Here is a 24,660-nt window from a genome sequence, read left to right on the forward strand (position 1 = left end):
CTAATTTCACAGGAAAATGGTACCTTTAAAATGGAGAGATCTGGTGTCCCCACCACCTTAACCAAGTGATCTAATGTGGCATCGCTATTGCTGGGACAAACTGACATGATGTAACTCCTGATGGGATCCGGTAAGAAGCAACAGAACATAGCCTCTGTAGTTTCCTTACCCAACCTGTTGGGTGCTGAGGAGACAGTCCAGAATATGGGGCGTAATTTTTCTTTTTTCTTTCTTTCTTTCTTTTTTTTTTTTTTTTTAAAGTAAGCTCTAGGCCCGACGCAGAGCTTGAACTCAACTCTGGGGTCAAGACTTGCGGGCTCCACCACTGAGCCAGGCAGGCATCCCCAGAACGTGGACATTTGAGAAGAAAATGGGTGCAGATTCACCCAGAGTCAGTGTCCTGAAGAGCAAAGGATGGAACTAAACAGATGTAACAGGCACCATGTGTGAGCCTTGTCGAATCTGGATCCAGAAAAACAAAAAGTTCCAAAAGGCATTTTGGGGACTGTTGGGGGAAAGTCAGATGTGGATCGAATATGAGAAAATGCTGTTGCAGAGGCACCTGGCTACTCAGCCAGGAGCCTGCAACTCTCGGTGGAGGATGGTGCGTTTCAGCTCCCTGTTGGGTGTGGGGCCTACTTCAAAAAAAAAAAAAAAAGAGAGAGAGAGAAAGGAAAGAAAATGTTACTGCATTAATGCTGATGTTTGTAGGGTTGGTAATAACGTTATGATTATGTAGGAAAATGACGTCAGGCATGGATGCTGTCCAGGGGTGGCATGTCACGTCTGCAGCTTGGCTAGAAATGGTCCCTCCCGCAAAACCAGTGTGTGTGTATACACACACACACACACACACACCCCTCAAATGTGACTCAGAGTCAGCACTTGGTAAATCTGGCTAAAGGGCCATTTGTGTTCATTGTTAACATCATTTCATCTTTCCTGTGGATTTGAACGTTTTCTAAATACAACGCACGTTGAAGGAGTCATAGTCTGTGAGTGTGTGGCTCTGATCTGACTTGGAAAGACTCAGACGTTTGTCCCTCACACGTCCCGTGGGACCTGCCTGAAGAGTTCCAGGCATTTGGTGTCAATGCATTTTGTCGATAAGGAGCAAGCGGCTGAGTGGTCGCGCTCGGTGGCCGAGTCACCCGGGACAAAGGGCTGGCGCGCTCTTGCGCTCTCGTCGTGGGAGGAGGGGAGGCAGTGTCCGCCAGGCACGTGCGGCACCAGGAAACTCATAAAATCTTTTCTGGCCACGAACTGTCTCCTGTTGGGGAGTAGCTGCTCAGCTGGGGTCTGCCGGCCAGCCGCGAAGAGCAGGAACTACGAGGTCACTGCTAGATGTGCAGCGAAGTTCTCTGAGTTTTTGCTCTGACAAATGTCAGGTCCAGAGCAAACTCACTGAGGATTCAGACCCCGCTCTGCCTGGCCCTGGCCTGCAGCAGCTTCTCCAGCCTGGGGAGCAGGTGAATTCAGATGCCTTAGTAATCCATGGCCCCTTCCACTGGAGGGTAATCCTTTAGGGCCTGGTGACAAGGGAAAAGGCAGAGCTCTGAAAGGTTTGAAAAGCTCTGAAGGCAGGCAGGAAACTAATCTCATTGAGCACAGCTGCCGGTCAGAGCAGATTGCTGGGCGAGGGTCTTAGCACCACCCCCAGGTTGATACACGCTTTTGCTGGGGCTATGACCTTCACGGTGCCACCCTCTGCTCTGGGGAAGAAATGAGTCCTTGTATTCCCTGAGTGACTGTGAACAGAGTTGGCTTAGTTCAGCACAAGGTTCAGGGAAAACATCACAATTTTGCAAAAATATTTTCTCTTTCTTTTTAAATTACACAAAGATAGGCTCATTGGAGAAAAAAAATTAGGGGATGCAGGTAATCTGAGAGAATCAGAGGACAATTAAGATGGCCTAAAATTCAGCTATTAAGAGAATACCATTCATCTTTTCAACAAATATTCATGGGGCAGTTACTACGTACCAGGCAGTGTGCTGGGACCTGGGGGCAAACTGCAGATGGGTCACACGAGATTCTTGTCCTCACGGGCTTCAACCTATTTAATGACCTATTGGTTAGGTGCTAGTCATTAATATTAATAGTTGATACTAAGTAGTCTGAGCATGAGCCTTGATGACATCCGGTGGCCTCGGAGCCAGAGAACGCATGATAGGGTGAGTGAGGGGTGAGTACTCCCAGCTGGAGGAAGGGTCCCCTGCTTAGGGAGGGTGTAGGGGGCTGTAGGGGGCTGGCAAGGCCTCGTCAGCCAGGCCCCACCCCAGGATTTCCAGCCATACAAGAGGCTCTTGCCCCTTGGGCAGCATTAACCTTGCTGTTCCTTCTTGAGTTGCCCTTGTGTGCAGGACAGGGGAAGGTGTGCGCCCTGAAGGTGGCACCCCGCCAGGCTTGGGTCCTGATGGTAGAGCTCCGGAAGGAGAAGGTCTGGGCTTGCGGTCAGCTGTGGAGGGGCCGCTCTGCCGTCTCTGCTCCTGCCCGGCAGAAACCAGGCTTTGTGTCACACCGTCTTTGCCTGCGTAGTGGCCTCCTTACGGCTCGCTGAGAAGACAGAGATGCTTGCTTCCCAGAGGCCGTGTTTCATTTCTCAGGGACATTTTTTGAGGCCTGCCTGAGATATGCATTATATCTGCTGTAAGGCAGCCTGAAGTGGTTCTTCGCTTCTCTCTCCTGAGAAGGGTGGAAATCTGATGGGAACTGGGTCACGAGGAGCTCACTGTGGTGCACAGGTGTGTAGATGGTTTGTTGTGCTTTTAATCGGCGCAGACAGACGCGTGCTTTCTGAGCTCAGCAGGCTGTCCCATCTCTCCTGACACTCACTCAGCTGTTCTGTCTGCAGTCAGCTTGGGCTCAGAGGCCACAGGCGACCACGCTGAGGCCAGGCTCGGGAGTCACTGTGTTGTGAGGGTCAGGTGGGACGGGGACTGTGGTCAGGAAAGGCTTCCAAGGGACAGGGATGTGGGTGAAGGATAGGGAGAGAGGTTGGCAGAGCGAAGAGGGGAAGGGGAAGAGTGCCCCAGGCAGGGGGCTGTGTAGATGAAGGCTGGTGGGCCACCGGGGTTGGGGGTGGGGGGTGCTTCAGAGAAGGGCACGGACGGAGCCACAGCCAGGTGTGTGTGGTTTCTGCAGGGCCGGATGGGTTAAGGCTGGGAGGCCCGTGGCGGCCCCACCTGCAGAGCCTCCCACCGTGCAGGTCGCCCCTGGAGCTCCCCGCCCCTGCAGAGTGCCAGGATTGCTGTGTAAACACTTCGGTTCCCTTGAATGGGGTCACTGAGGCTTGTGTTTAATGTGTGTTTGTGTCTAGCCCCATGCAGCTCTGCTTCATGCCGTTTGTTTCCAGGACCTTCCGGTATTTATTCATGGTTCCTTCGGTTCCTTCAGTACCTTCTGAGCTGTGTGACGTGCCTGTGGGGGGGGGGGGGGAGTTCACATCTTTTTGCCGCTGCCATTTGATAGGAATATATCGCAGTTATCTGTTCCTGCCAAACAGATCGTGCCCACACTCGGCGATCTACACAGCAGTGATGTGGGTTGCATGCCTGGCGTTTCCTCTGCCAGTTTCATCCGCGCTCGTTCATCCAGCCCCGGAGGGACGCGGCTGGAAGGGCTCATTTGTGTGTCTGAGAGGTGGTACTGCCTGTTGCCTGGGTACCTTTGTTCTCCTCGTGGTCTCCCCACCTCCAGCAGGCTAGACCTGCACTCCTAGCATGGCACTCCAAGGGAGGAAGGAGGAAGTCCGCAATGTCACACCCACACCCATTTTCTCTAAGATACAATTGACATTTAACGTTATATTAGTCTAGTATATGTGCTGCTGAAGCGAGCACATCGTTGTATTATTACACAGTTATTATTACACAGTTTCACACGTGTAAAAACCAATTGATCTATGTATGTATTGTGCAGTGATCCCCAAAGTAAGTTTAGTTAACATCTGTCACCTCACATACAGTTTTTTTTCCTAGTGATGAGAATTTTTTTAAAAAAGATTTTACTTATTTGAGAGAGAGAACATGTGCGAGAGAGCACAAGCCCCGGGAGCAGCAGAGGGAGAGGGGAAAGCAGGCCTTCCCACCGAGCAGGGAGCCTGATGCGGGGCTCCGTCCCAGGACCCTGAGATCATGATCTGACCTGAAGGCAGAGGCTTACCTGACTGAGCCACCCAGGTGCCCCTGGAAGTTTTTGCCTTTGGACCACCTTCACAAGTTTCCCCCACCCCTGCCTCTGGTAATCACCAGTCTCTTCTTTGTGATTATGGTCTAGCTGTTTGAGATTCCACATATAAGTGAGATCATACATTATTTGTCTTTCTCTTCCTGGTTTCTTTCACTTAGCGTAATACCCTCAAGGTTTATCCGTGTTGTTGCAAATGGCAGGATTTCCTTCTTCATAAGGCTGCATATTATTCTGTTGTATATAAAGACCAAATCTTTATCTGCTCATCTGTCAGTGGACACTTGGGTCATTTCCCTGTCATGGCTATTGTAGTCCGTGCTGCAGTGAAGGTGGGGGTATGGATAACTTCAAGATAATGTTCCCTTTTTGCCTTTCCTCCCTTTCTTGTCTTCTCCCACATTCCCCACCTACCCGTCTTTCCTAGGCTCACCTCCGAAGCAAACCGTTTCTGAGGGAATCCAAGCTAAAAACCTGTTGACAGGGCTTAAACCCAGGGCTGAGGGGATGGGGAGCCATTGTTGGGCTTTTCTACATGGGGGGGGGGGGGAGGGGGGACAGGGTCAGATTTGTAAGGTCATTCTGACTCTGGCTGTCTGACTCCTGACCAGTCCTGAGATTGAACTAGTGAGGGCCAGCCGGGATTGGAGAGAGGGCTCCCTTATTTCCCAGGCCCTGGCTACTGTCGCTAACGGCCACTGAGCACCTCCTGTGTTCCACGTGCTGGCCTGAACATGTGGTGTGCACATCTTCATTGTCCCTGACAAGCTTTATGAGGTTTAGTTTCCATTTTACAGAGGAGGCAGCTGAGGCACGGAAAGGGTGAGACACCTGGGCACGATCACGCAGCTGGAAGTGATGGCTAGGGGAGCCAAGCCCTAGTGTGTCAGATCCAGAATCTGTGTTCTTGGTCCCTTGGCAGTAGGTAGCTTTCTGTCCTTCCTGCCTGCACTGTCCAGGCACTTGAAGGTGGGTCTTTACCTCTTGGGGCAGGCAAGTGCCGTCTTCCAGTAACCTCTGCTTCTCTCGCAGGTAAGTTTGAGGATAGGGAAGACCACGTCCCCAAGCTGGAGCAGATAAACAGTACAAGGGTCCTGAGCGGCCAGAACTTCACCCTCACCAAGAAGGAGCTGCTCAACACGGAGCTGCTGCTCCTGGAGGCCTTCAGTTGGAACCTCTGCCTGCCCACGCCTGCCCATTTTCTGGACTACTACCTCCTGGCCTCCGTCAGCCAGAAGGATCAACACTGCCACAGCTGGCCTGCCACGTGCCCCCACAAGACCAAAGAGTGCCTCAAGGAGTACGCCCACTATTTCCTAGAGGTCACCCTGCAAGGTGAGGCCCGACGGCCGGACCTGTTCCCCTTCCCCAACCACACAGAGGCATGTCCACGCACGGAGTCCTTACTGAGCAGAGCCCATCCACCCAGAACTCTCCTACTTCACAGGGGTCCACAAGGGGCGGGCAGTGGGTCTTCCAGCATTACTGATACTGTGTAACGATAAATAGCAGCTTGGATACCGGCGGCTGGCACCCTACTGATGTACTGATCACCTGCTAATTTTTCTTATGATCATTAGGTCTTAGGTCATTCCAGAAGAGCTGTCATTGTACAGGTAGGGTGGGGGAGGGGTAAGTTTTAGTAATAATGTTTAACAATAAAGTTACCCTGTTTGGGGACATTATTTGAATTGACTCGTCCCACTGTCTTAAAATCCAAGTATCTTGGTATCTTAAAATACCAGGTCAGAAATACTGTTGATACAATCACCCCCGATAACCCGCCCCACACCAAAATGGTTCCGAGTAACAAGATCAACAATTAGGATATCAAGCATTAGTGGAGCATATACTGTGAACCAGGCCACTTATTTTAGTGCTTTGGGTTATATGATGTCATTGGAATTTCCCAGTGACTCTGCATGAAAATCACTCTGTTATTCTTGTTTTACAAATCTGTTTCCTCCATGGGTGCTCAAGAGGTGAAGTAACTTACCCAAGGTCATTGCTAAGATTTGAATTGAAGGAGTCTGGCTCTGTGCCGGCTCCTGTCACCTTAATGCCACCTGCTTAACTCTGACTTTGACAGGCCGACGCCGAAGTCATCAGAAATGATAAGCAGTGTAAGAACGAGGACACACTCGTCCCCAGTGCCCTTCGTGAAAATCCTGGGCCTCTGAGGAGTTGGCCTTTGCACATGAGAAGGGCCGGCTTCCCCGTGGTGCCAGACATGTTAGTAGGACACTAAGATTCATTTCACGCCGTATCCGTGTACCAAAACAGCTCATGGATTCCTTACATACGTGTAGTTTTGATTGGCCAGTCATAGGTCCGTCGAGCTGAGGGGGGAGAAGGTTCCTCAGTAAATGGAAGTCGGGTGCTAGTTTTAGTTCTGAGTATCAGATGCTTATGGCTGTTCACTCATTCAGCAGGTTTTTATTGAGGCCCTGGGAGTCCAGAGCGAGGTTCTGTATGCTGACTGCCATGGTTCTCTTTCAGATCATATTTTCTACAAATTCCCGCCCTCTGTGGTTGCTGCGGCCTGCGTTGGGGCTGCCAGGATCTGCCTTCAGCTTTCTCCCTACTGGACCAGAGACCTACAGAGGATCTCAAATTACACCCTAGAACATCTCAGCACGTGCATTGAAATCCTCCTGGTGTAAGTTCACCCCTGATCTTTCCGTGTTTCTGGAACATCCAGGCACTTGCTCTCGAGACCCACGTTCACAGTTTCTCAGAGTCAGAGGGTTGTGGTGGCTCCCCTAGGCAGTGTCTCCCGTAAAGTGAGCCATGGTGACAACTGATAGAATTGAGGTTTGCAGAGGTGAACCTTCCTGTTTTGGGTAGCTCTGGGTTTGCAATGTTAAGGTCAAGGGATGGGGGAGAAGAGAAGCTGTGTGTGCATACCCTTCTGAGTGTCTGGGCTGTGTGCTCTGAGCCCCGGTACATCAGTCAGCCTTATGGATGGTTACACTGAATGATTACACTTGTGATAAGCTACTTTCCTTAGACGTGGCCACAAAGCTGACCTCTTAGCCAGCTAAGCTCAGAGGGGCTTAACATAAGAGGCCTCAGTGGGCATACTGGGGAGGACATACTGAATGTGTCAGAGAAGGTGCGTAAGGGCAGCATAGATCCATCACTATGAAACTGGTATTGAAGGAGGAAGCGTTCAGTGGTGACCTCAGGGAGGAGACAGAGAGAACTGAGAAGTCCCCTGAGCTGCACCCCTTTCCTCTTTCGCCCAACAGGTGGCAGCATTTGCTAGATGCTGGCCCCACTCACCAAGGGGCCAGGCCCCCTCCCCCACCCAGAGCTGCCTCCCAGCCTCCTGGTGAAGGAAGCTTTGCTGGTAGCTGGCTGCCTTTGTGTTGTTGTTCCAAGCCGTCCACCCTGCTCCCTGGACCTTGTTTTAAAATCTGTGTTTGTCGAAGGTGCTCAGAGCCAGAGCATATCTTCTGGTCTGAATGCAGATAGGTGCCCCCAGATTTGCAGCCACCAGCCCTGCCTCTTCACCGTGGTGGTGGCTTCTGGGATGCCCAGCTTCTCAGATCCGAGGCCTCCCTGTGCTCCAGTCTTAACCTGAGTCTCTGTTAGATTAATGGAATTGTTATTTCAAGAAGCTTTATGGGAAGCTTTTTTTAAAGATGGAAATAAACCTGTTGATCCCCTTTTCAGAAGGTGAAACGTAGGCCCCAAGGGTGGCTGGCTTGAGATCTGTTCGGGGGTGCCTCAAAGGCAGAGGTTTTTCTCATCAGCTGCCGGGCTATCCCTCCTGGAGCTTGCGCTCAGCAAGGGGCCGGATGGTACCCCGGAATTTATCATCTGGGGGGTTGACTGCTGAGATGGACCAGTGTAGTAGCTTAGAGGACAGGAAGCTAGTCTCCAGGGGCCAGAAGGGGTTTCGGTAGGAAGCAGATCCGGGCTTGGTCTGAGGTCTGAGTTTTGTCAGAGAAGAGCGGTGACGGCCCTGCGGGCAGTGAACATGGGCTGGACACGGCCGTGGGGTCACAGCACACAGATCTCGAATTCCACTTAGGGGCTCACTCAGGGGTCTGCTGCTATGGCTTTTGACCTCAGGTCTCACCCAGGTCCTCTCCTTTCAGAGCCTATGACAACGTCTTCAAGGACGCTGTTGCAGTCAAGAGCCAGGCCTTGGCAGTGGTGCCCAGCACAGCCCCCGCCCCCACCCAAGTGCTGTTCCAGCCCCCCGCCTACCCCACCCTCAGCCAGCCAGCGACACCGGGCCTGGCCTCGTTCCAGACCCCTGTGCAGGACCTCTGCTTGGCCTATCGGGACTCGCTGCAGGCCCACCGCTCCGGGAGTCTGCTCTCTGGGGGATCCGGCTCGTCCCTCCACACCCTGTACCCCACCCTCCAGCCCCTGGATGTGTGCCCTGTGTCCCTCCCCGCGCCCCTCCGCGTGCAGATGGCCATCACAGCGGAGCCCAGGCACTGCCTCACCACCAGCTACGGAAGCAGCTACTTCAGCGGAAGCCACGCGTTCCCCACAGGCTGTTTCGACAGATAGGGCACCTTTGGTCCACACAGGGAGGCCTTGGAAACTCACCTGGGCAGAGGAGGAGGACACAGTTCAGGGGAGCTCAGCTGAGTGAGGCAACGGGGAAGCCGTCCCCACAGAGCCTCGCTGACTTCGAACACAGAGGGTTCATGTTCTTTTTAATGAAAGCCAACAAAAGAGCAAAATAGTCAATGCCATCCCTCCCCCTAGTGAATTCCTCTGGAAAACGTCTTCCACATGTGCAGCTGGGGTGCAGGGGGACGGCTCAGCCACAGTCCTCTGGAGGAGGGACCTGGTGGAGTGAGAAAGACCTGGTAAGAGGCCAGGAGACTGGACACCGGTCAGTCCACGAGCATGTCTGGTGTCTGGCATCAAAGACTTTATTCCTTGCCGGCATCGGTGACACTGAACAAGGAAGGACTGCCTGATGTGTTCTCAGGACCCCCGGCAGATGCCGAATTCGGTGCTCTTTCCCTGGCTCCGTACAGAGGAGCCTGCGTGTGTTTTTGCCTGAGCGTCTGCCTTCTAAGGCACGGTGGGTGGTTGTCTTGCTTTTGTTGTTAAATCTAAAACCTTATTTGGCTTTTTAGATATTTCACCCGCTGCTGCTTCCCGAAGTGACCTAGCTTTCTGTTCAGTAAGATATCTTGTTTACATACTGTATCAGGGATTTTATGATACTTGAAAATTCCTTAGGAGAAGAAAAAGGTAGATTGCCACACTGCCTGTCGCACGCAAGCTGTAGGTTCGAACCCAGCTTGTAACAGCAGAAAATGCGTTTTCAGAAGCATGTGGTTGGGGAAAGCCAGTTTCCAGGCTCTCACTTCCAGAAGATTCCACGTCTTGGATGCTGTGTTCACCTGTAGAACTTCAACAACCACCCAGAGGAAAAAAGTGATTGAAGGGTAGACAAGGGTTTACCAGTAACAACCCCCACCTCCCTCCACCATGGGCTTAATGGTGCACGAGGTTAAACCCAGCTGTGGCTTTGAGTTTGGCTAATAGGGAAGGATAAAAATGTGGAATATTTGCTTCATGCCAGCTGACTTGGGGAGTGGGCTCGTGCATGGGTATATATGTCACAACCACTGAAAGGCAAGCGATTGGTTGGATCGAAAGCCAGTATTTTGGGTCCCCGCCGCAATTGGGCTCTCAGGAAGACTCCTGTAACCATGTGCAATATGTTTCTATTCTGACTCATGGCTTGTGCTCATTGTTTTGTTTGTTTGTGTTTTTGCTTTTTTTTGGTTGGTTTGGGGTCAGGGGGACACAGTGTTCACCCATCAGAACTGGGAGGCGCAAAGAACCACAGAAGCAGTTTTTGTTTGTTTGTTTGAAGAAGAACCCATCTCGGTTTTCTTGGCTTACGAGCCAGTCCAGGAGACTGGCTCAGGGCCTGCCAGGGAGGCAGCTACATGCTGCTGAGTTGGATCCGAAGGTGATTTCCAGAGTGAGTGGAAGCTTCCACGTAGAAGCAGAATAAGAAGAGGTGACATGGATAAGGGCGCTGCTGCCCCTTTGTCACTCGAGTGTGGGATAACTACACGTTCGTTTGTTGCTTTTCTCTTTTTCGTTTGCCAACCTCCTTCTATTTATGTGAAACTGGTTTGGATTCCAAGTTAATATGTCCATCTGTTCTGGGACTGGGGCTCGTGAGGGGCCCCCCAGTAGAGCTCCCAGCCAGCCCAGCAGCAGCAGAAGGCATCCTGCAATAAACATGTCACCTGCTCTTGGTCTCTGTTCTCTTCCTGCCCTTGTCCTCTCCGCCAGCCCCCGGGGGTGTCTTCCCTCCTGCTGGGAAGTTGACGGGGGGTCAGGGGGATGGGGTAGGTGTGGGCAACATGAGACTGGCCGCCGTGGAGCTGGGTGCTGCCCCCCGAGTTGGAGCTGGGCCTCCTTGGGGATACCCGTGGCGGAAGTTAAGGTTGGACACCCCAGCTCTACCAGTACTGGTCACAGTTCTCTCTCCACAGAAACGGAACCTGTGATATATGTAGCCAGAGGGATGCGTTGTAAGGAATTGGCTCACCCAGCTGGAGCTGACAGGTCAGGAACCGTGGAGGACAGGCCAGGAGGCTGGGGTCCAAAGTGTGTGGGGCAAGCCAGAAACTCAAGACTTCTGCCACAGTCTCTGGGGGAGAACTCCTTCTCCAGGGGACCTGTTTTTGCTCTACAGCCCTCACCTGACAGCATAAGCACACACACACACCCGCCATGCGCACACACGGAGAGTAGTCTCCCGTACTTAAGGCTTACTGATCGGAAGGGTCTCAGTCACATCTACAAAATGCCTTCCCAGCTGGACTGGGGTTTGACTAAACGGCCGCGCCCTGCAGCCTGGCCAGGCCACCACTTACGACTCACCACAGCCACTTGCTGGCTGTCGGGAGGCAGCTGCCCCCACAGCCCTGAGCCTCCATCTTCTCACCTTTTGAAGTGGGGGTGATAACACTCCCCCCGGAGGGTTCTCCTGAGGATTAGGCGACGTAATGCATGTCGGAACCAAACATGAAGTCCCCTTCAGGATGCACCATTGTCTTAGATGCCAATAAGAAGAATTAAAGGAAAACCTGCCAAGTAGACCAGGGCACCGTGTTTAAGACACTGCTGATGAAACACTGCTGTCAGGGGGTTACAAAGTAAAAATTTATGTACCATAGAGTCGATGATGGAATTTGCTGTCAACCCTTCTAGGGATGCGGTGTAAGCGTGGCGCTGAGTGGTTCTCACAAAGCACGGATGCCTTCAGTGAGGATGGGAGGTGTGGGGAAATACATGTTCAGGGCATGAGGCTGAGGTCCAGCCCCCATAGCTGTTTGGGAACCAGGCGTGTTGACAGGGCAGGGCAGGGCTTGGGGATAGGACTCCCTACCTGCTGTGTGCAGGCCAGGCGAGGCAGGAGGCTCTAGGTTCTGGGGATTCGACAATAAGGCAAGTCATGGCTCTACCAAGAGCACCCACTTCACTATTCCTCTGTCTTTAGGCCTCAGTTTCTCCACCAGTTACTTTAGAGCTGGTTGAGTAGTGTGGTTTTGAGGTCAAGAAGGGGACTGAGCCAAGAGGTCCTGGGCTCCTGCCCGCCTTTGCCCCGAGGGATCCTCTTGTACTTCTTCCACACATGGGCCGTCCGTGTTGGATTTGATTCGTGCCCATGCTGGGCAGTAGTTCAGAAAGCTTGAAAAAGCGCAGAGATGCATTGAAGGCCCCTCTGGGGCTGACCTGGTTCATTCCAGAGATTTTCAAACCCGAGCAACCTGCACACTGGCATGGGGCATTCTCCAAGAGGAGTGGGGTCTGGAGATCTGCATTTCTAGCTGGCTTCCAGGTGACTCAGACTCGTGTTTTCTCTGACATTCCAGCGGGGGACTTCACACAGGGCCTGCTTTCTGGCCCAAAAGACAGAGGAAGGAAACCGCATGCCTGTCTGAATTTCTGAGCCGCCTGAGTTCTTGACGTAGACCTTGTTCCATCCTTGTTTGTTCTATGCAGTTCTATGCAGTTCTTTCTTTGTTCTATGCAGTATTTCTTTTGCCAAGCCGTGTGGAGGCTTGGGACATGCAGATGCATTTTCCAAGGAGAACCTGCTTCCCTTTAGGTTTAACATCGTAAATGCCTGGATTAGTGTTGGGGTCAAGGTTCCACTTCCTCATGCCTTTGGGGTTCAAACTCCGTCCCCCCCCCCCCCGCTTCCTGTTCTGCCACCAGCATGCTCCTCTCCCTTCATCCTTTCCATCCGTGATTCTCAGCAGGGCCCATTCTTGGCCTCCTGGAGGACGTTTGGCAATGTCTGGAGATGTTCTGGATCATCACTAGTGGGGTGGAGGGTGGCAGGCATATAGCGGGTAGAGACCAGGGACCCTGCTGAACATCCTACAGCCCAGGATGGCCCCCACAAAAAAGAACAGTCGAGCCCAAAGTAACAACAGTAGCGAGGTTTAAGCCTCAGCATGTGTTACCTCCCAAAGAGGTCTGTAAGAACCCTAGTCACTCGTTACTCTTATTTTCTTCATAGCTGTTAAAGCCATCTGAAATGATCTTGTTAGTTGGCTTACTTGGTTTGATGGTGGTGCCCTCAGCTACCTTCCCCCAGTAGAACATGAAGAATATTACCACCTGGTGACGGTGGCATGAATCATAGCTGTTAGCATTTATTGAGCATTTACTGTGTACAAAGTGCAATGCTAAGGAATTTGCTCCTCTTGTTGATAATCATCCTAGTAACCCTACAAGGTAGGAACTATTATTAACCATATTTTACAGATCAGAGAATGGGGGCACGGAGAAGTTATTTGCAGTGAGGAAGGCAGGAGTCACAGTTCACACCCTGGCAGTTTGAATCTGTTCTGCCGCCTTGTAGTACCTCATTCAAGGGCTTTAGATGAGTAAAAGGCTCTGTAACGGTCCCAGCTCGCCACTGCACTCACCTGGTGGGGAAGATAGGACAGGATAAGGGATATGGGTTCATAAAAGAAAAGGGTTGCCAGCCGTTTGTTCTCCTGATGGACGACGTGGCAGGCAAGCTCAGCAACAGAAATACAGAAATGGCTTCTTGCACATCTGCCCTAGGCTAATGTGATTTATGGCTCCAGCTGTCCTCCCCCAGCAGGCTTTGATCTGGGAGGGTCCCCGAACCCCATGTGAAGGTGGAGAGCTGGGACCAGGCTGGGCCTTTCCCAGAGCATCCCCTGGGAAGAACCCTGCCTCTGGACTGGCTCTGCCCATCCCTGGCACCACATGCCTAGGAAAGAATCTTACCAGCCCTCATTCACCTCGTTCTCTGTTTCTCAGGGAAAACCTCTGTGACTTGAATTTCCGCAGAAAGGCCATAGCATTTCGCAGGAGTCTCAAGTCCAGATGCCTACCAGGACCAGGCAGGAAACACAGTGAGTCCAGCTGGGTGACCGACACAGCATGATGCAATGGGTACTGCGGTGAAACTAGCGTCTCCCTAGAGGATGTGGCTTCTACTCTGCTCTGGTCAGTTAGTACCTTTCAGGTACATAAGCTCCACATTGCTGAACCGTCAGAGTTCCAGAGCCACTGGAATCTGTACTTTCTAGGAAACCTACTAATTTTTCATTTAATTTAAAATTAAATTTTAAAAATTCTTAACACAATAGAAGACCAGTAAAATACATTGTAAGTTAGAATAGTTCTTTGGCTGGAAGTGTGAAACTTCTAGTATATAGGTGAGAGCACTGGGCCTCAGAGGTGGAAAGTCGAGTTTGTCTGATCTTAACTAGATGACCTTGAAAAAAGCCACCACTCTGCTCTCTGTCTCCCCATTTCTAAGGTGGGAAGGCTATCAGCTTGGGCTTATGGTAACTAAGCATGGAATGTACAGTATCATTATTCAACAGTGAGTTCTATGAGATAGAGTGTAAATAATTGGGCCTCTCCCTTCTTTGGGAACTCAGGTGAGTTTCTGAGCTTCACTTCGGACCCAGCTCCAGCTTCTAAGGAAGAACTCGAGTGGTCTGGCTTCTGCTGGGCCAGCTCTGACCAGTATTTCAGGCTGCTGCCCTGGATGGACACAATGGGCAGGATACACAGGAAGTCATGCTTTCTGCAAACATGGGAGGCTTGGGACCCAGAAGAGTCTCCAAAGTCCTTTGCGGCTGGGGAGCACTGCACAGGGACAGTTCTCTAGTCTCCATCCTTAAGGGTACAGTTCAGGAGGACTGGCGTAGGGCCCAGCGGTCCTTTTAAGAGGACCCTCAGGAGATGCTCGGGCACAGCCAAGTTCGGACACTTTTTCTGCTCTAAATGCTCTGACCCTACCTGTTCCCATTCTCTCCAGTAGAACTGCAAGAGAGGCCCTTAGAGCTGTTTAATGAGCGCTTACAATGTTCCAGGGCCTGTATTTGACACTTCGCTCATGCTCTCTCTCAAGAGCTTGTATTATTACCACCGTTTTCCAGACCAAGACACTGGGGTTCAGGAATGCTCTAGGTCTCAGTATGGGTAAGTGGTAGGAATTGGTTTCAAATTTAGAAATGCCTGTCTGAGGAACCCAAATAGCCTCCAATGCCATGTCACCCGTAGATGACATAACACTCGGCCACCAAAACCCAATCACTTGGATCTCACTGCCCACCCTTCGCCCCGCCCCCCCCAACAGACACTCCCACCTTGTCCTCTTGGGGCGTCAGGTGGGTGGTGGAGCGCCACCTAGTGGTGGTCTGTGAAGATGGCTTTGAAAAGCCCCCGCTTCGCTGGATGAGCTTTCTGGGGGGGAAGCAGTTACCCACCCCGGAGTGAAAGAAATGACTCCCACGGGTCAGAATGAAAGTCATGAAGAGACTGGGATACGGGGCCCCCGAATTGAGGCCTGTGGAGTGGGGAGTCACTATAGTATCTTGGACAGTGCAGCAAAATGACGAAGCTCTTCTTTCTGGAAGCCCATGAACATGGGTTTTTACCCTAACTAAATCTTTGCAACTTCCCCATGACCCGGGAAGGAAAGGTCTTCTTGGTCCATGTTGCACACGGACAAGGTAAGACCCACAGAAAGCCAGCACCTTGTGCCTGTGCCTGGAGTCAAGTGAAGGAAGCAGCTAACCCTCTCATCATGCTGGTTGGGAATGGCGGTGGTGATGGTGGAGGTGATGGTGGCTGGTCATGGTGGCCACAGCTAACTATTTAGTGAGCTTGTAGCATGACAGCTCTACAGGTGAGCACAATTATTATCCCCATTTTTAGATGAGGAAACCGGCTCAGAGGAATGGGTGAACTTACCCCAAGGGGCAAAGCTTCTAGGCCATGGAGGAGGGTGAAATATTTCAAACCCTGTCAGTGTGTCCCCAGAGTCAAAGCTGTCAGCCTGAGAAAACCTCCCTGCCAAGATGCCGTCAGAGTGATGCTTTCCTCCAGCTCGCTTTATTCCATCTACCACCTACCCCCCGCCGCCCCTGCCCCCGAAGCTGGATTGAGAAACTGTAGCCTCCATCAGGTGGCAATACCCAAACCCACATTATTCTCAGAGACACTTGCTGTCATGTGACCGTAGGCAATTGTCTTCCCCTCTCTGAGCTGCTGTTTCCGTATCTGTGAAATAGAGTTTAAACTAGTTGAGCTCTGAGGTCTTGCTTTTCTATGCATGTGTCACTGCAACAATACTGGCTTAAGAATTTCTCCCCTGCTAACCATTTGAATTTGTCCTTGAATCAGTCGCCAAAGTAAGAACAGTCTCTCTCCTCTCCTCTCCCTCCTCCTCCTCCTCCCTCTCCCTGCCTCCCTCTCCGAACTCCTCCCTCCCCTCCCCCCTCCTCTTCCCTTCTCTCCTATTCTCCATCCTCTTCCTTCCTCCTCCTCCCTCTTTCTCTCAATCTCTCAATTTTCAGCCTAATTATGGTTAACTCTCTGTTATTTAGAGACTTATTATCCAAGCTCATTATGAGTAATTATTCAGTCTGGAGGGGAAACAGCAACACTGCTAGTTTAATTTAATGCTTACCTAGTTCACTTAATTAGCAATAAGTCTTGGCAAAACGATGGAATGCACGGGTACTGGCTTGGTGGGGGCTGGGGGGAGGCTGAGTGCTGTTCTTGGGAAGATAAACAAGTTTCAGGGCAGAATGTGGGAGGAGGCAGGAGGGAGCTGCCAGTAAGCTGGGCCATGTCACCAAGGATGGCCTGTGACAGTGAAAGGCTGTTCATGACAGAGGCTGGTAGCACTTATGAGGCACCTGCTGTGTGCTAAACCTTGTGCAAGGCACTAGCAAACCTAATTTCTAAGGCCCCATATCTGGGACTTGGACAATCGAGATAATTTAGATGATCAACTCTCATAGCGGGTACATTCTCTTTTCAGTAGCCTTGCAGTAATTTTGATTTCACCAAGGACAGTGTGGCTTACTTGATGCTGCTTTTCCTGTTACATCTGTCTTCACTTAGGAAGGCCTCAGGCTCGGGGCTCTAACGGGATGTAGCTGTTGTCCAGTTTTGGCCTTTTTTGATAGTTTTCATCAGTTTGTGGAAAATGATGTTAAAATGTAGAAGTGATGTGAAGTTTCTATTGTAGCAAAAATAAGTGAATTGTCATACAGAAAAATATAGGGTAAGAAGTCAAGGAGGGTCCTTGGGGGTCTAAGGAGGAAGGAGAATAGGAAAAGGACCATTCAGTGCTCTGGGTTAGGGATTCTCTGGTCAGGGCACAAGCCGCCCTTCCCCCCACCGTGCCCACTCCCATGCCCTGGACAGACAAAATCAAGCAGGGATGACCCAAAGCCTTCCTCAGAATCCTGGACTCAGCTCTAGGAACCCAGCAGGAGGTCAGACCACCTTCAGACCACCTTCCCCAGCCAGCTGAAGCCCCTCACAGTGTCTGCCAGGCACCGCTGTCCAAACTAGGACATCCCAGGTCCTTCTTGTCCCTCTTGGCACTCCCATGGCCCCCTTGCCATCTAATACTCTCTCGTTTCTCTTCAGTCCTTTATTGGTCCTCCTGGCCCCCTCGTGTGCCACTAGGTAAACTGAGGCCCAGAAGGATGCCTCCACAGCCAATGAACAGCAGAGCCACGGCCATGCCAGAACACCTTTCTGGCCAAGTGGTAGTGTCTTCCTCCTTCATCTGCCAGCCTTGGAGGCCAGCAGCAGGACCCTCTCCTGGAAGTGCCCCCCACCACCACCTGATACTCCTGCCCTGCGGCCCACATGAAGAGTCAGTGTGTTAAAGGAGCCCTGGGTCTCTACCCTCAGAGAAGTGGATGGCAAGGGTGCCAGGAAATGTGCCCACCCTGCTTCTCGAACAGCAGGGGGTCGGGAGTATTGCTGTCCACATTCAGGCCTTCCTCTGCCACACTGCTGAGCCCACAGGGGTCTCAGGGCCAAGGTTTGCCCTGTGTAGCCATCCTCCAGCCTTTCCCACCCTTACCCAGCTAGAAACTGCCCCACGACACCAGAAAACAAAAACAAAGACAAAGAGGTTCAGAGCAAACAGAATGTTTTCTTCTTCCAGCTTTCCTGGTGGCTTTGGGGCCCTGGCTGCTCAGGCCAGTCTCTTGCTCACACGCTCATAGGTCACACCTCCGATGGTGGAGATCTGAAAGAAGCAGCCAGAAAGAGGGAGTCATTGCAGGGGTCCCTAAGTGAGACGGAACACAGCTCGGGGAAGACAGGCCTCCAGTCCCAGCCGCGAGTAGAAGTGAGCAGGTCGCACCACTTCTCTGAGCCTCAGTTTCCCAATTTGTTACACGAGCTCCTGTGTAGACTCAGCGAGGCAAAAGTGCTAAACAGATGTGAGGGCTGATGGGGCTCTTTGTATTGTAACCTTCCATCTGTCCACTGAAGTTCCACCTACTCCAGGCACTTCCCTTGTGTTACCCCATTTAATTTTCCCAACAATGCTGTAGGATTGTACCCATTATAGAGGAGTGAATACTGAAGTCTGGAGGAGTCAAGTAACCCCTTTAAGATGGAGAGGCCACACTCAACTTCACCACACAGCATTTATGGGGCACCTAATCCATGTGCATGCCTGTGCCCTTGTGCGTGCGCGTGTGTGTGTGTGTGTGTGTTCATGACAACCCTGAACTCCGGGCACTGCTCACAGCACGCAGACTCCATAGTCAGGAGCCTCTCGGAAGCAGGAAACAGGTTTGTTCAGTTCTGGAAGATTGATCCTCGTCTTGGACACAACCTGCTTCTGGTTCTGCCGCTCTGGGTGCTCCCCACACACCTCACAAGCTGGGAGCTTTGCTTCTGGGAGTCAGAACCCACTGGCTGACATTTCATGTAACAATGTGTCCAAAGCATTTATAGATTTTCTAAGAGGTCAATTTCCATCCAGGAAAAAATGGAGAGTCACTTTTGTTCTTTTATATATATATTTTAAAATACTGTGCATCTCTTTAGTTGTAGATTTTATTTATTTGTTTGTTTGTTTGTTTGTTTAAATTAAAGGCCCACTAGCCTGGGGAGAGCTGGCAGAGAGCCTAGTCTAGAAGTCAGCCTTTGGGACCTGCCTCCACCACAAACTAGCTTTGTGGCTTTGAACAAGTTACTTGTTATCTCTGAGCCTCTGTGGCCTCTCTGTAAAAACAGAATAATGGGAGGTCATGGAGACTCTTCGGCTTCTAGCTGGGTTTGAGATGAAGGAAAAAGAATACGAGGGAGAAAAAGAGAAGAGAAGACGGGGGAAGGGGGTGGCAAACCCCACCTCCCGCATCACTTCCCTTCTGGAGAGTCTTGGGGAGGGCAGTCTGGACCCCAGGGAGCTCTGGCCCAGGACATGTGCTCCCAAGGGGAGAACGAAGTGTGGAAGAGCCTACCTTTGCTTTTAACTTCACATCCATTTCTTTCACCTAGGGAAAATTCTGGAACCCCAGGGGAAGAAACGGAAGTGAGGTGAAGGGAGAGCAGCCCCTCCAGGCCGTGCTGACAGAGCACCGGGCGTGGGAAGGGTCCAGCCACAGATGTGTGTGTTACCCCTGCCAGCATTTTTTCAAAGGTTTAATTCATTGCCAACGTTTAGTAGTCTGAAGGTTTCACAAAGAAGTGCAAAGTTCCAGCTTCTCTTAAAAAATCAGAAGATCTAGCAGGGAGGGCTTGAAGTCCCTTGGGGGAGTGGAGCAGCATGGTGGCTGCCCTTTTGGGGCTCACCCAGACTCCCCCCTTGGTTTAAACTCGGGGGAGGGTCCCATGGGCTTCCACGCTTGGGCCGCTGAGGCGGCAGAGTCACTGCCAAGCGTCAGTTCCCAGCACTGTCAGAGAAGCTAGGTGCCCTCCAGCTAACCACTCAGCTCCTAGCCCCTCAGTGCCCTCACCTGGAAGATACAGGGAAAACATCCCTACCTAACAGGGTATTGTGAAGGTTGAATGAGATGATGTCCCCCGGGCACTCTAGGGGCACATGGGAAATGCCCCTAGAGCCAGGACTGGAGGCAGAAGAATGTTCTCATCATCGTCCCAGGAACCAGCAGACACTCACCTCCACCAGCTTGTCACCCACAATCTCCGAGGTCTGGCGATAGTTGGGGAACTCCACCGTGATCTTCCCACCCTCCATGTGCACGGTGGCCTGGAAGAGAAGCATAACACGGAACCTGAGCTGGCAGAGGCCCCCAGATGTGGGCCAGTCCCCTCTGGGACTGGACTTGGCTCGGAGGTGCAGGACATAGACGACACACACAAGTCCCTCAACCTCGCTGTGCCTCAGCTTTCTCACCTCTGAAATGGGGGTAGTAACGGTACCTCCTCCAGAGTTCCTAAGAAGACTAGGATTTCATAGGACATATGGAAAGTGCTTAGAACAGTGCCCCACACGTAAGGAGCACTCCTTGTTAACTGTGGAGTCGGTTAGGATCCTTATTGTTAGGATAATGATGATGTCATCTCGGATGTGGATTGCAGCATTGTCATTGTAAGCAACCTAAACAGCCATCCGAGCTCTCCACCAGTGAATAACCTCAGTGTCTATCAATGAGGGCGTGTTAAAGGAAGGGTAGCATTACCATACTGTAAGATACTGTGTGAGCATTAAAAAGAATAAGGCAAATCGATCCGTGCTGACACAGAAGGACATCCTGAGAAATTAAAATCCACAAGTGCCAGAAGATGAACTTTAGGAGCACTCATTCTGTACCGTGGCAGCCATGGCTGGGGGCGATAGAGGGGACCCAGCATCGGTGGAAGATCTGCGGGATCGGGTTGGGTTAAGAGAGGACAGTCACCTTTTACTTCTTTCTTACGTAAGATTACAGTTTCGGACCCACGAGAGTCCGATTCTAGGGCTATGCATCTGTAGGCTACGCAGGAAGGCAGCCCGAGCAAATGGTTATGGTTTCTGAAGCCAGGCTGCCTGGGCGCGAAGGTCTGCCTGCGCTGTGACCAGGGCCACGTGACTGAACCCCAGGGCTTAGCCTAACTCCCTCCTCTGTAAAATGGGATAGTAACTGTTGCGACTTCGTAGGATTCACTGCATTAATGTGTGTGAAGTATTCAGCAGGTGTGTGGAATATACATTAAGTGCTTGGCAAGTGTTAGCAGTTTTTAACAGTTTTGTTAGTGTCTGTTAGAGGCCGAAGCATTAAGAACGGGGAGTGGCTAACTTGCTGAGTAACTCAAGCGCTTAAGGCTAGACTCGAGAACCGAGCCTCAGTTTGGGGTGGAGCCCCAGGGAACAGGCTTGAGACCAAGAAGTTAGCCAGAGGCTTAGGGAAAGAGGGAAGGGCAGCTAGTGGCTCTCTCACCTTGAACTTCTTGCCTCCCATGGTCTCCATGTCACACTCCTTGCCGATGGTGAACTTGTTGGTCATGGAGTGGCCGCCCGGGTAGTGCTGGGACCAGGTGAAGTTCTGCCCGTCCTGCTGCACCTCCGTGACAATCTTGAAGTTTCGGCCCTTTTCGATAGCATCACTGGGGAGTCCTGGACCAGGGATGAGCAGAACAGCATGTAAGAACTGCTGACAGCCTGTGGCTCTGGGGGAAGACTTTCCTCCCTGGTGCTGGCTAGCATGATGGTCAAAAGCACAAATCCCAGTTCTACCATGAACTAAGAGCTTGGATACCTTTCTGAGCCTCAGTGTTCCCATCAACAAAATGGGGGTAATAAGGCCCATTTCACAAGGCTGTTGCGAGGATGAAATTAAAGTGATTGTGTCTTGTAAAACTCCTGGCATATAATTGACAATAAATACTAGCTGCTCTTCTGACAACACTGTAACAAATAGAACAGATACTGCCACACTCCCAGGGTCTTAGATGAATGGGACCATCAAGACTGTCTTCTAACACTGGTGTTTCACAGATGAGGCAGTGAAGACCCAGAGCAGGAAACGGGCTTTCCAGCCTCTCCTCAGAGGCTAACAGCAGAGCCAGGTCTACCACTGAGACTGGCCCCATTGCAATTCTACATGAGGCTGTTGTAGGTGACACCAAGTCACCGTTCCTTCTGGGCCACTCCCAGTAACTGACTCAGAAGGGCTCTTGTCTCCCCAAGGCCCCAGAGCGCACGTGCCCTGCTCTCAGGGCCTCTCCCTTGGGGCCTCCCTCTGACTCTTGACAATGGCACTGCCTCGACTTAGAGAGTGCCCCAGGATTTCTGCAGGAGTGTCATGGCCACGGTCCCATGGGTTCCTCACAATGGGCGCTGCAAACGGAGCTGTGAAGGGGAGCAGTTTTCTAATCTCGGCCCACAGTTCCTAGCGCAGTAAGAGGCCCATGTTTGTTGAATGGCCAAATGAATGCATGGCTTGTCACACCTGGCCTCTGGGTCACCTCTTCCCCAGCACCACTCATCATCTCATCACTGGGTCCTGGGTGCTCATCATCTCTGCCCCTAACTGACAGCGTGACCTTGGGCATGTCATGCTGAGGCAGCCCATCAGGAACCCGGGCTGGCCCTCGCCTGTAGCAGGTCTTCAGTGTATGTATGAATGAAGGAGTAAAGCAGTCAAGTCTGCACCTCACCAACTACTGGCTGTGTGTCCTCAGACTAGTAACTCAGCTTCTCTGGGTCGCAAGGAGTTTGGGTTGGTGGCCCCAAGCTGGCTGTGACAAACTAACCCAGGGAAGGGGTCCTCATGCCCTCACTCACCGAGGCGCTTCATGAACTCGTCATAATTCTTGTCGCTCTCGAACTCGTACTTGCCACTGAAGGCCATGCTGCTGGGACAGCTGGAGGATGAGGAAGAAGGGTCGTGGTGCTGAGGGGCCCGGCACCCCAGCTTATAAATTGTCGTCACACGCTGGGGCTCAGCCCCTAAGTCACCCCACCTCTCCCTCCAGCCCTGACGAGGAAGCAATTGCTGTTTTACAACATGGGCAGGACCTAGCCCAGCAGAGCCTTGAGGTTGTTCACCTGGGGGAGTGCTCCCTCTGCCACTCCCAGCAAGGGCGATGGCAAGGCCAGAGCTTCCGAGGTCTCAGCCACCTCTGCCCTCCCTCCCTCCCTTCATCCTTCCCCTACCTTCTAGCCATGCTCTGCACACCCCTTACTTACTTGTTCAGCCCCTCATTCATCCACCAAAGCACAGGGAGCACCTACCGCTTGCAGGACAGGCACCGAGATGACACGGATGGACGAAACATATGCCCTCCCCCCAAAAACTTCCAGTCTGGTTCAGAGACAAAACACAGGACTGCGGAGGACCCTCATGCAGGCAGAATGTGACCAGTCCCTAGACAAACACCGATGTGTGGTCTGGGGCACAGGGAAGGAGCCAGCCGGCAGCTGGGGGGCGGGGAATCTTGGCTAGGAGATGGCATTTGATGCTGATCCAGAAGAAACCATAGGACTTGGATGTTTAGAGAAACAGAGGGTTGGAGAAGGTGGGAAATACAGGAGACAATACTCTAGGATGAGGGAACAGTGTGGTGGAGGTGGGAAGGGCCATGACGAAAGGAAAAATGAGTTTGACTGCAGCAAAGAGCCCTGCAAGGAGAGACAGAAGCAAGTGCTGGTAATGCCAGCAAGGTCAGGCAGCAGCCCAGGGGCCCAGGGAGCAGCTTGGAGCAGGAGCTGCCATGGTGCACCGAAGACCCGCCACATGCCAGCCACAGGCCAGGAGCTCGGTGGATTGTGTGTTGTTCGAAGCTCACAGCTGGCAGGGTGGGGCTTCAGACCCCAGACTTCCAGGTCCTGTCCCACCTGTCTTACAGGACTGCTCCCTAGATCCGACTGACTGTGCCTTCTCTGAGGACTTTCCTTTTCCTTATTATTAGATATGAAAATTTTTGCAAGTCGGTCTCCTTTTCCAGAATCAGCTCTGCGTGAATCCCCATCATTTCTTTCTTTCTTTTTTTTTTTTTTTCTTTTTGAATCCACATCATTTCTGTCTAAAGCAGACCTCACCACAGCTCTGGGACCCAGTGATTTCTGAGCAGGTGAAACCTACTTTGCCCCATTTTGCCAGTGTTCAGTCTCCAGTCTTGGAATTCCTTACTCCTGCCAGGGGCCTTATTTTTTAGAAGACCATAAACACACACACATACACACACCCACATCCTCATCATCTTTATCACTGTCACGGATTTTCTGATAAGTTACATATATTAACATTTCATAAGTCAGAACAAGTAACAGTCCCGTCGCTTGGCAGAGATGGTCCTTGATAATAGTTTGTATCTATCCTTCTGAACTTAAAACATACATATACTTCTTATGTAAATGAGACTATATTGTACCCGAGTTTGTTTGCTTTTTAAATTTTATTGATATGTTTTGAAAGAGGGCACAAGCAGGGGGAGCAGCAGGCAGAGGGAGAAGGTGAAGCAGGCTCTCCACTGAGCAAAGAGCCCAATGCGGGGCTCGATCTTAGGACCCTGGGATCATAACCTGAACTGAAGGCAGACACTTAACCCACTGAGCCCCCTGGGGGGCCCTGTAACCTCATTTTTTTTTAAAGATTTTATTTATTTATCAGAGAGAGAGGGGGGCAGAGAGCAAGCACAGGCAGACAGAATGGCAGGCAGAGGCAGAGGGAGAAGCAGGCTCCCTGCCGAGCAAGGAGCCCGATGTAGGACTGGATCCCAGGACGCTGGGATCATGACCTGAGCCGAAGGCAGCTGCTTAACCCACTGAGCCACCCAGGCGTCCCTGTAACCTCATTTTTATGTAATGATATGGGTCCATGTCTGTATCATGACATGAAGGTAAATCCTTTTAAACCCTTTGAGTTCATATTCTATTGTCTGTATGTTGTGATTTACATAGCTATTGCTGGATTTTCAGGTTATTTCTAAACTTTTTCTATAACAAATAACTCTGAGATAAAAATTTTTTCAGGGGCGCCTGGGTGGCTCAGTGGGTTAAGCCACTGCCTTCGGCTCGGGTCATGATCTCAGGGTCCTGGGATCGAGTCCTGCATCGGGCTCTCTGCTCAGCAGGGAGCCTGCTTCCCTCTCTCTCTCTCTCTCTCTGCCTGTCTCTCCATGTACTTGTGATTTCTCTCTGTCAAATAAATAAATAAAATCTTTAAAAAAAATTTTTTTTCAGTTTTATGCCCTTGA

At 51.5% G+C, this 24,660-nt stretch overlaps 2 protein-coding genes across 2 annotated transcripts in view; one reads left to right on the forward strand and one right to left on the reverse strand.

The window, feature by feature from the left end:
- Positions 1–10,437, forward strand: part of CCNJL (cyclin J like) — a 54,835-nt gene extending 44,398 nt beyond the window's left edge. Inside the window, 3 exon segments of the mRNA XM_082725109.1 lie at positions 5,221–5,523; positions 6,688–6,847; positions 8,295–10,437. Coding sequence (XP_082581235.1) covers positions 5,221–5,523; positions 6,688–6,847; positions 8,295–8,718 — 887 coding nt within the window. The 3' untranslated portion in view covers positions 8,719–10,437.
- A 7,206-nt stretch (positions 10,438–17,643) lies between these two features.
- Positions 17,644–22,316, reverse strand: FABP6 (fatty acid binding protein 6). The gene is made up of 4 exons (XM_082723278.1): positions 22,247–22,316; positions 20,901–21,076; positions 19,640–19,729; positions 17,644–17,752 (listed from the first exon to the last, which is right to left on the reverse strand). Exons 1-4 carry the CDS (start codon positions 22,311–22,313, stop codon positions 17,699–17,701), a joined length of 387 nt encoding a protein of 128 aa, XP_082579404.1. The 5' UTR covers positions 22,314–22,316; the 3' UTR covers positions 17,644–17,698.
- Between the last annotated feature and the right edge of the window lie 2,344 nt (positions 22,317–24,660).

Source organism: Mustela nivalis (genome assembly GCF_964662115.1).
Source record: "Mustela nivalis genome assembly, chromosome: 3".
NCBI lineage: Eukaryota > Metazoa > Chordata > Mammalia > Carnivora > Mustelidae > Mustela > Mustela nivalis.